This window comes from Zalophus californianus, chromosome 10 (assembly GCF_009762305.2).
Source record: "Zalophus californianus isolate mZalCal1 chromosome 10, mZalCal1.pri.v2, whole genome shotgun sequence".
NCBI lineage: Eukaryota > Metazoa > Chordata > Mammalia > Carnivora > Otariidae > Zalophus > Zalophus californianus.
In genome coordinates, this window is record NC_045604.1 from 52,830,566 (window position 1) to 52,842,735 (window position 12,170).

The following is a 12,170-nucleotide window of genomic DNA, read 5'->3' on the forward strand; positions in this document are numbered from 1 at the left end:
GAAGAGGCAGTAGTACCAGAGAAATATGGGCATCCTTTTCCTTTTACTGATGGGGGCGGGGGGGGGCAGGGGAGTAGGAATGGGAACAAGATATATGAGTGTGGAGGAGTTTTTACTTGAAGTGCATCAAGGAAAGATAACTACTTCTGGATATCCAAAGACCCTGGGAATTAATGAGTTTGCAGAACTGTAAACCCAAAAATATATCAACTATGCATTAGCTCATAACCTCATCTCACAATGCTACTGCTCCCTAAAAGACAAAGTCCAGGACGCCTGGGTGGCTCAGTCGGTTAAGCGTCTGCCTTCGGCTCAGGTCATGATCCCAGGGTGCTGGGATCAAGTTCCGCATGGGGCTCCCTGCTTGGCAGGAAGCCTGCTTCTCCCTCTCCCTCTGCAGCTCCCCCTGCTTGTGCTCCCGCTCTCACTCTCTCTCTCTCTGTCAAATAAATAAAATCTTAAAAAAAAAAAAAAAGACAAGGTCCAAAATAGCTGTCCTATATCCACATAAAGAGACCTTCAATTAGGCAAATGTTCATTTTCTACAATCAATAAAAGCTACATTTACATACACCCCCAAGGAAGAAAAAAGTAATTTTAAATGTGATTCCTGCATGAAAAACTAGTTACAACAAAATGCTCTTAGATTGGAGTCCCCAAGACCAGCCAGGTTCAAAGATTTGCTAGGAGGACTCACAGGACTCAGTATATAGTTGTATTCACGGCTATGATTTATTAGAATGAACAGATACAAAGCAAAATCAGCAAAAGAAAAGGTGCACAAGGTGAAGTCCAGTGTCCTCCTCCCTGTGGAGTCACTGAGGACACATTTAATTTCTCCAGCAATGAGTTGTGACATGTGTGAAAAGTTGTTTACCAGGGAAAGTCAGAGACTCAATGTCCAAGGTTTACTGGGAGCTGGTCACACAGGCATCCTTTGCCTAGGACATAACAAAATTCCAGATTCCAGAAGAAAAGCAAGTGTTCAGCATAAATCATGCTGTTTCTACAAACAGTTTAGGCACAGTGAGTCATTCATCAGTTCTGGGAATGGTGGGAACCTTCCTGAAATCCAAGTTTTCAGATGCCATTCAAGAACCAAACCTACAAGTAGACCTTTAAGGAATAGCAGTTTCAGCTCTACTCTGTTAACTCTCTTCTGCAGAGACTTAGCTTGATATTTACATTCTAAGTAAAGAGAACTTTAATATAAAACAATGCCATCTGTGTGTAAAATAATATAGATTCCTTAGGAGCTCGATTCCATTTAAAAGACTTACATCAAGTTATATAAAGCTTTGATCAGTTATCAAAAGCATAACCTTCTATAGTACAGTGGAATAATGAAGTAACTCACCAAAATATATGAACCTTAAAGAAAACATGTGAATATCAATTAGAAAAATCACATGAGAGGGGCATCTGGGTGGTTCAGTCAGTTAAGCAACTGACTCTCAATTTCAGCTCAGGTCATGATCTCAGGGTTGTGAGATCGAGACCCATGCCCTGCTCTGCACTGGACATGGAGCCTGCTTAAGATTCTCTCTCTCTTTCCCTCCACCCCTCCCCTTCCCTCTCACTCTCTCCCTCTTTAAGAAAAAAAACAGAAAAAAGAAAAATCATGAGAATAAGTAAACTTATTAAAACGCAGTTAAAATAGAAAAAAATCAAATTAATATTTAAAGCACAAATACAAAATTTCACATATAACTTATTTAACTTTTGTTAACGGCCGAATGTCCTACTAAATAAAAATAACATTTTATGTAGTTTTTCCTCCCTCTTCTCTTCAAGTGAACCAAAGATCTTTAAAAAAAAAAAAAACTTCCACTATAAAAATGGATAAAACATTAGTATTTAAGCAATGCTTACTAGTGACATAAAATAATTATATCTATAGATACTTAATACCTCTTTGTACCTTGCCACCAAAATAAGTCATACAAAAGAGTCAAATAAAAAAGCCTTTAGGAATAGCAGGACACCCTGATTCAAATCTTCATGTTGTCTCTTAATTAGTTATATTTCTTAGCAAGGTAAAATAACATGCTTTAGCTTCCTTCCTGACACCATCACCAAAAAATTTAACTAAAAAGATAATTTACACTACAGGACTTCTTTAGTATGAAAAAAAATTGTGCATTAAACATTCAAGATGGAAATGGACATATGGCAAAAATCATTAAATGGTTCTTATCCTTGTCATTAACACTATCCCAACAGCTTAAAAAAACAAAACAAACAAAAAAAACCCACAAAAACAAAAAACTATCTAAAATAACCAGGGGCACCTAGGTGGCTCAGTCAGTTAAGTGTCTGATTCTTGATTTCAGGTCATGATCTCAGAGTCGTGAGGTTGAGCCCTGCATGGGGCTCCACACTGAGTGTAAAGCCAGCTTGAGATTCTCTCTCTCTGCTCCTCCACCTGCTTTAAAGAAAAAAAAAAAAAACTATCTAAAATAACCATTTTCTTCCCAGCCCCCCAACCCCCGGCCCAGAAAATGTATGTGAAACTTCATCTATGGGGCTGGTTGATTTTATCAGGTATTCATTCAATTAGTCATTCGAGGTCCAATTAGGAGAGAAAACACAGTAATTTGAACAGGGTAAGTTTATTATAGAGTTATTACTCTCCTAACTATAATAGGAGAGTAACGATAAAGAGAATTCTAAAGACTACCCCAAGGCTGAAGGAGAATACACCCAGAAAGAGCACACCTAGAACGAGGATCCTCTCCCTAAAGCTGGTATTCTAACCTTACTAGAGAAAGTATGATTGCAGTACAGTGGATGGCAGAGTTTGCTGGACTGCCTAGGCAAAGCTGGACCACAAGCAAGCAGGAAACAATCCACTTAGGTGCAGGTAGCCAAGTCTGGCAGGCACGTCAACAAAGGAAATCAGAGCTCCTGGTGTCAGCTCACGGGAAGAACGGTGTGAGGCCTGAGGCCCACAGTGACTATGTCTGCAGGTCCACAGGAAGATCTTGCTGAGCCAGGACCAGGATTCTGAGTTCGAGGAGGGAGTGCGTGCACTGGCTGCACAGCTGGAGCCTACCACTGGATGTCACAGCGTCTCACAGCAAGAGCAAGAAACAACAGCAGCACACCAGACTAGAGACCCTTCCTCCTGCAGTGTCTCTCTAGCACCCTCTACTGGCTCAATTTAATATTGTGCTTGCTGCAAAAAAGAACTACAGAAAGCTCCACTAACATTAAAAAAAGGTAGATTTGGAACCAAGAGGCAATACACTGATAATTGGCATAGGATATAGTTAAAATACCCTACCTCTCCTATTTAGAACCCTAAATTTCGGGGCATCTTGGTGGCTCAGTCGGTTGGGCGTCTGCCTTCGGCTCAGGTCATGATCTCAGGGTCCTGGGATAGAGTCCCACATCAGGCTCCCAGCTCAGCAGGGAGTCTGCTTCTCCCTCTGCCCTGTGTGCACTCTCTCTCTCTCTCTCTCAAATAAATGAATAGAATCTTGGGAAACAAAAACTAAATTTCTTAAACCAATAAATTATTTTCTAATGTAAGTTGAGAATGTGGTTTATCCACTACGTAAAAATACAGATGCTCCTCAAGAAATTAAAAATTGATCTACCATATGTTCTGAAAATTCCATTACTGGGTATACAGCCATGGAAATAAAAATAGGGTATCATAGAGATACATGCACTCCCATGTTTATTGCAGCATTATTCACAATAGCCAAGATATGAAAACAACCTAAATGCTCGTCGGTGGATGACTGGATAAAGATGTGGTATGTGGGTACAATGGAATATTATTCAGCCATGAGAAAAAAAGAAATCCTGCCATTTGTGACAACAGGAATGGACTTGAGGACACTGTGTTAAGTGATATAAATGAAGCCAAGAAAGACAAATACTGTACGATCTCACTTATATGTGGAATCTGAAAGGCCCAAACTCATGAAAGCAGGGAGTAAAATGATGGTTACCAGGGGATGGAGAAGGGGAATAGGAAAGATGCTGTTTAAGGACACAAACTTGCAACTAGTAGTAAATAAGTCCTAGAGATCTAATGTACAACACAGTGAGTATAAACAAAAATATTGTATCATAAAACTTGCTAAGAGATGAGATCTTATGAAAAAAACAATAATTATGTGATGTGATAGAGTGCTAACTATTGCTACAAGGGTAATCATATCACAATATATAAATACATCAAACTGACGTATTGTATGCCCTACATCTACATCATGTTGTGTGTCAAATATATTTCAATTAAAAAAAAAACTACTTCCACATTTGAACAACCTGGAACTCTCCTCAGCTAGGACCTGATAGTCTCTCTGTTCATGACTGCCTTGATTAGTCACCTTAAGTTAAATAAAGCTAAGTAAAAATCTCTTACCACTGGAAAAATAATTTAGAAATTATTACATTATAGAAGTATAGTATGATTTACAAAAGGATTCAAAAAGAGCTCCCTCTAATAGAGGTCTATAGATTGTACCAATGTGAATTTTCTAGTTTGTATACTGTACTATAATTATGTATGATGTTACCATTGGGGAAGCTGGGGAGAGTGTCTATGCAGCCTCTCTGTACTATAACTGTAACTTCCTGTGAATCCCTAATTGTCTCAAATTTAAAAATTCATTTAAAGATGCGCTCTAAGACATCTAGAATAGATCAACTTATAAAAACATGTTACAGAAAACAATATGTTTTCATTACCAATATTTTTTAAAAGTATTTCTTAAAACATGATGCTGAAAAAGTAATAGCATTATCTACATACTTCTATAGTGCCACTCTCCTCTATCAGGTGCCAACAATGGAAGATATTGAAAATTCTGTTCAGTCCAAAGACTGTGAGATAGACAGAAGCTTCCAATTATTCACCTGATAATGCCAATAGTTCTTTACAAATTGTCACTTGAAATTAGTATCAGAGAACAATGAAAGGTTTTTTTGTATACCCTGGTTTCCTGAGGAAAAAGAAAGTTATCTTTCTACTGCCTTAAAAGAAAACTCAAAGATGAAATAAGGAAGGAAGGAAGGAAGGAAGGAAGGAAGGAAGGAAGGAAGGAAGGAAGGAAGGAAAGAAAGAAAGAAAGAAAGAAAGAAAGAAGAAAGAAAGAAAAAGAAAAAAAAAGGAAGGAAGGAAGAGAGAGAGAGAGAGGATGAAAGAAAAAGAAAGGAAGAAAGAAAACAAACGAGGAGCAGCTGGGTGGCTTAGTCAGTTGGGCATCTGGTTCTTGATTTCAGCTCAGGTCAGGTCATGATCCCAGGGTCATGAGATCCAGCCCCTCATTGGGCTCCAAGCTGGGTGTGGGGGTCTGCTTGGGATTCTCTCTCCCCCTCTCCCACCCCATTCAAGCTCACTTATGCTCTCACTCTCTCAAAAAATAAAATAAAACAAAACGAAATAAAATATTATGGAGACTTTGGGTCACCCCACTAATTTTTTCTCACTTCAGGATGGAGAAGAATGATGTCCCTTAAGAAAAATTATTAGTACATCTAAAGTTCTTGATTTCATAGATACACTAATTTCCATAAAAGAATAAAAGATGCAAATCAAACTAACATCTATGCAACCTAAAGTCAGTGAATTGAGCTTCTTTCTAAATAAAATAATAACTTGCTAGAGTGAGGTAAAAATAAATGCTAGGTAAATCCAGCAAAAGACCTTCAGAATGGTCACACATCAAATTAGATCAGCCAAAAATAATAAACAGAAGTTCTACCATTCCCCTACTCTAGTGATATCAAACCATATTAGAAAATTGTTCTGGGAGAAAAGAGCCCCAGGTGGTTTTTATTTTCAGTACTCCTTAGCTTGGAAATCTTTTCCTCAAGAAAATAACACAAGGAAAGGTACCTGTCAATCACTATTGCTAGCAAGTATGGCACCTAACACTTCAATCTCTCATTATATGGTTTTTGCTGTAAGCCAGCAAGCACAAATTGAGAAGTGAAGCTGAATATACTACCAAAATAAGCACATCTCTGAATCATTCCACAAATGATCATTTACCTTCCGTAATGACATGTTATGTATTTTTTTTTAAGTATATGTAATGGTTGTATTCCCCAAAATTAGGATCAAAGTGATTCATGGAAATCCTTTCTTTCTCACAGTGTGGCCCGTGTTACTCAGTACAAACAGAGTTATACGCTTATGACAAATCTAATAATTGTACTCTGCTTGCTCTACCAATATTTCATTTTGATTCACAGAGCAAGCATCAGGGCAGATCCCTGGGAACAGAGTGATTTGACAGACATCAACACGGAAGCCAAAAATCTCTTCCCAACTAACCTTCCACAAGGCCTGAAATTACCATCATCAAAACACCACTTCTTGTCAGGGAATTTTACAGAGGCCCACTTGCTAAGTATATATTGTACTATTGTCCTGAATCATTTTATTACAAAATACTAGTCACAAAATTAATACAGCAAAAACTGAAAAACTTCTCCCTCACTTCTCAAGTGTGAAGCCTAATCAACAATCTATCTAAAGCATTGAAGTGGGTGTGATGTAACAGTGCTAGTAATAGTGTATTTTAAACATTACATAAAGCTTTAAAAATCCGTATCAATTCCGTAGTTTGCAAGAAATTTTTTTGCAATATTTCTAAATGTGATGATACCAAAAACCACAGAAATGTCAGCTGGTCAGGCACAGAGATGATTGCCATTTCTGCTCTGGAAACACCAGAAGAACTTGACCTGACCAAATCCTCACACTTTCACATTTTAACTGGGGGCTCACAATAATTAGGTTTAGGTCTTGCTCTTCTCACACATCTCAGATGACAATCATCTTGCTTCCTCCTTTCAGCTGTTATTGTTGGTCTTCTCTTCTACAAATCAGTCAGCTTTTTTCCCAGGACATGGTGCCCCTGAGTTCGAAGTCTCTGAGCTGTCATCTGGATACCCCACCATCTATATTCTCACTTTAAAATTCTGCTTGAAATACGACAAAACCAATTCATTTATTTCCTAACTGGCTTAATTTTAAACTTAGCGGACAATCAGGATTTAGTCGGATACAGTCTTAAAGAGTACACACTCAGGAACCAGACGGCTTTGGTTTAAAACCTGGCTCTACCAGTTTCTGGCCAAGTGACCCAGGTTACATAAGCTCCTTAACCTATTTCATGATCTGCAAAAATGGGGTAAAAATTGTAAAGCCTTCCTCACATGTTGTTATGACAATTGTAGCATGACCATCACAGTAAGTGTTCAATAAATGTTGGCTGTTACTATTTTCTCTCTTCTGTCCAGTTCCTAAATAAAGCTCAATGTAAAATCTAACATGGATCACTGACAAAAAAGAAAAAGACTATTAGAAATTTTCAAGATATGAAGGCAGTCTTCACATGTTCTCTAAACAAGGTAGGAGTTTATCAGGTGCAGTGTTCTATTACTATTACAATGAGTTTGGTCAATACCAAACCCAAATATAAAATTTTTATATACTTTTTTATTCATTTTTCAACAAGTTTTTAAAGAGGCAGTAGAGAGTAAGAACATGTATTCTGATACCAGATGGACTCAGTTCAAATATTAATTGTATGACCTGGGCAAGTTACTGAACCTCTCTGTGCCTAGTTTCTTCAAGTGTTTCTTCAAGTGTACAATGAAGACGGTAGTACCTACACCTCTAGAACAGTGTCCAGCACAGAAGTGCTAAGTAAGTATTAAGTAGCTAACTACAAAGTTCTGTGCTGCTAGCATTGTGCTAGATACTGGAGACTCTGAGATAGGTATTTGCCTTCAAAGAAGTCAAAACAGAAAATCTCAGTATGATTTGTTAAATATCTATATACGAAGGAGGCTTGAACCCCTGAATACACAGAGAAATGGATTCTTTTAAAATAAAAATATTTTTTGAAAAAAGCCCAAACATTGAAAATTAGCATTGATGGGTACACTGAGGTTCAATATGTTATTTTCTACTTTTTCATATGTTGGAAATTTTACGTAATGAAAAGTTGTTTTTGAAAATAAGTCATTTTCTCTTTCCAACAAGATAAGCCAAAATTATGTAATTTGGGGTTTTTTTCACACCGATGTCTTTGCCAGCAGCAATGTTCAAGATGCAGAGGTGTTAAGAATTCTCTTGACAAGACTGCCACCTAGTGGATTACCTTAAATTTCACCATTTACATTTTACAATTTTAAACACCTTAAATACCACGTATAAGCTAATAAAAGGCAAGTTTCTTTTTTCAAAAAAGACAAATCCGAGTATTTACAAAATTTCCCATATCACAGGAAATTCTGTCTGTTATGCTGAATGAAGTACTGTTTGTGGAAGAACCCTTAGCCTGAAGCAATCTGTCAAGTTTAGTTTGGATATTTATAGAGGTTATCAGAAAAAAACATGTTAAAATCGCTTCTCGGCCTTTTGGCTAAGATCAATGTAGAAAAAAACATGTTAAAAAAAAAGTGGGCAAAGAAACTTAGCATGGGTTTAGTAATTACTGCTGGATATATGAACACAGAGTTGTTAGTAACTACATCAACATTAATTATATTAAAATAAAAGCAATACAATAAGTGGTTATATATAGAATGAATTTTTTTAAAATAATCCTAATGCTATACAAATAGGCACCTGTGGTTTAGGTAAAATTGCTAACGATAGCAATATACACTGGTCAAAAAAGTGCTTTATCTCAGATACTTAAGCAGAAGTTGAGATAATGAGCTCTGGGAACATGCCTTAAAATTATTCAGAAAGTAGCATGAAAAAGATTATTGAGTCTGAATGAGGTTGGCTTTTGAATATGAGAGTGTGCAAAAAGCCCCATTTCTAAGTTATTATTTTGTGTAATATATTTAGAATGCATGTGTAAATGTTCAAGCTAATGAAGAAAACATTATAAGTAGGCATTCAACTATTTTACCCATATTCATCAAGGTTTCAGGTTGACCAAAGTGGGAGCTTCTCATTAGGAAAAGGAAGGATTGCCTCGTATACAAGCATAGCATAAGCCTCTATAACAGAGACATAATATACCACTAATCATAAAACTCCAAAATTTTTCAATCATTATTAAGAGTTAAATTACTCAACACCTAATACTTCTTTGCTTTTGTTACAACGGACGTATTTAATGGAAAACTGCCTTTTGTTATGCCAGAAAGGAAGTTCTGGGGGCATATCTTATGGATATAGGATGTGAAGGGACTCCCAGTGGCAAATTCTGGACAATTTGGACACCAAATAATTAAGTTCTGTAGTGAATTATAAAGTACTGTAGTGGGGAGGAAAGAAATTCAGGAGTCTATATCAATAACAAATAGGTAAGTGGAAAAGAAGGGAGATCTTTGGCTTACATCAGAATGCCAAGGGCTGACTGCCAAATCTAAAGAAAGTACAGGAGAGGGAAAAATGTAATTTTGCATTCCTCACAGTAAAGATTGGATCAGACAAGAATAAGAATCATGAATGAATGCTAACTCAAGAAGAAAATTTTGATGAGAAGCAGGATATTTTCATGTATCTCCCCCACAGACTGCTTACTGGTTGCAAGGGAGGAAAAAAAAAAAAAAAAGGAATTACAGGGAGAAATCAGACATTTTGACAATCAAATTTTGGCAATCAAAATGAACATCACCAGTGAGGGACAGATGGTTATCAGGCACCTCCAAATGTGATGCACTGTGAAGGAAACATCACCTATGCAGCAATAAATAACCTGGATCTGATCACACACTAGCATTAGATAAACCCCAAATTAGCAACGCTACATTAAAAAGAGGGAAAATGGGTGGATTCTTCAAAAACATCCATGTCATAAGAGACAGAGAAAGGCTGTAGCAGTGTTTCCAGATTAAAGAAAGCCAAAAACCTATGGCAACTAAATGCAATATCCGACCCTAGTTTGAACCCTGAACTGGAGAAGGAAAGGATGCTACTGGGTTAACTGACAAAATTGGAGACAAATCACAGGTTAGACAAAAAGTATTGTATGCTTGCTAAATTTACAGAAGTTGCTACATATAATGTGCATATAATAAGAGATATCCCTATCCTTATTTTTAGGAAATACGTATTTCCTAAGAAAGTATATAGGAATAAAAGGCCATGATGTATGTAACTTAAATCATTCAGAAAAATGATTTTGTGGGTGTGTCTATGCAGGTAGGTAAGTAAGTAGGTAGTGAAAGACTGAGAGCTAGAAAAGAGAGAGACTGAGAAAGTGGGTGCAAAGCAAGTGGGGTAAAATGTTCCCAACAGGTTATTTGGAATAGAGTACACAGGTATTCTCTGTACCATTTTTTTTTTTTTTTACCTCGTCTCTAAGTGTGAAAATTGCCTACTTCCAAATAAAAACATTCAAACATCGCTATACCTACTGCTAACAACAAAAATTCTCATCATCATTCTTTCAGGACTAAAATATTCAAAATCAACAATACCTTTAATCTTAAGCTATTTTTCATGAATTTTAGAACTCACAATTATTTTTTATACCACTAAGAAAGGAAAAAAGATAACGACTATAATTATAAGACAGAATTATATAGCAGCATTTTTTCCTGTTATCTGGATACGAGTAGTAAAACCCAAGGGTGGGAACAAAGCAAATTCCTGACATTCTAAAGAACATTCTAGAGAGATATTTGGAGGCCAGTCACCCTCTCCTAGACATAAAAGAGACAGAGGTGGCCATAATGCCATCAGCCAGCACCTCAACTGGCCCCCACCCTCATCCTAGTCTATAGAATTGGGGTCATAGTCTTACAGCAGTCGGGATGAAGAGGCTTTTCTTTCTCTTGTGACCATCACCTTTGCTCCCACTTCTTAAAGCTAAGTGAAAAGGCATTTGTTTTTATTTCTGGCTTTTTGCCACTATAAAAAGGGCTGTAATAAACATCCTTAAAATTATGTCCTTACACAGTAGTACTTTTATTTTCAATAGGACAGAGTTCCTAGAATGGGACTGATGCATCCAATTATAGGTGGGTTTGTTTTAATTTTATAGATGTTGCCAGATTGTTTTTTCAAAAAGGATGCACACACACTTTACCATTTTCCCATAGCCCCACCAGCTCTATGTGTTATTTCTGTCAATCTGTTATCTGTCTTACTGCTACCTTAAATACATTTCCCTGTATTTGAATAGGGACATCTTTACATATATATATGTTTGTTGGCCATGTAAACAGCTTTCCTGTAATTTATTGATTCATACTCTTGTTTTCCCTTTTTTTTCTGTGAACTGTTAAGAAATTCATGTATATTATAGATATTAACCTTTCATCTGTCCTTTACAGTACAAATACTTTTCCCAGAAATATCACTTGTTATTCTTTGTTTATAGTATCTTTTGTCCTACAAGATTTTTTTATATGATCAAATATTAGCATAAATACATAAATGCATACACGTGTGTGTATATATATATATGTGTGTGTGTGTGCTTATATACATAAAAGATACATATCTATCTTTTTTTAAGCCCCTGAGATCCCGGTAACTAAATGTACTTTTTAATTATCAAAGATGATTGAGAATTTAAGGTATTTGTCCTACACATAAATAAGGTCGGCAGGAAAAAGGGATGTAACTAAACAGGGTTGAAGCAGTTATTACTGGGGGGAAATTCATGTTTATTTCATCCATCAATTTAGACTTTCAATGAACCAGTTACATCTAACTTATTTAAGTGGATAGAGCATTGTGACTCTCATTCTCATTTTTAAATGGAGAACCTGAAGTATGGTGAAAAGCCACAGCGAGTAATACAGCTGAGATTCAGTAGTATGTCTCTTGAAACACAACAGCAATGTCAATACAAGTTTTTGGTAGCATTTAGTAACAAGCTGCTTACCTTTCAATAGCTAATTCTTTGTTAGAAAGTTGCTGCACTGTAATCACAATCTTCTTCTCTATTCCTTGTTTTAATTTGAAATAAAATTTGTCTCTATCCTTAGGCACAGGACTGAAATATGCAAAAAGAACAGAAATTATCAGTACAATAACACAATAAAATAATCTACTCCAAGGTTAGAATCTATTCTGAGGTTCAAATGAGACAACACCCTTATTCTTAAGGTGCTCTAAACTCTCATCTTGTCAGAGCAGCTAACTACAAATTTTATAGCCAGAAAAACAAAGTCACTAATTAATTTTTAAATTGGATTTATAAGGGCCTTATACTTTATCTCTA

General features: G+C 36.4%; 1 protein-coding gene across 4 annotated transcripts in view; it reads right to left on the minus strand.

Moving 5' to 3' along the window:
* The window catches only part of RABGAP1L (RAB GTPase activating protein 1 like), a 758,983-nt gene that overhangs the window by 651,998 nt on the left and 94,815 nt on the right, over window positions 1-12,170 (minus strand). For all 4 annotated transcript variants that reach the window (XM_035722282.1, XM_027611227.2, XM_027611226.2 and 1 more), the window contains one exon: window positions 11,832-11,942. In XM_035722282.1, coding sequence (XP_035578175.1) covers window positions 11,832-11,942 — 111 coding nt within the window. The remainder of the gene's footprint in view (window positions 1-11,831; window positions 11,943-12,170) is intronic.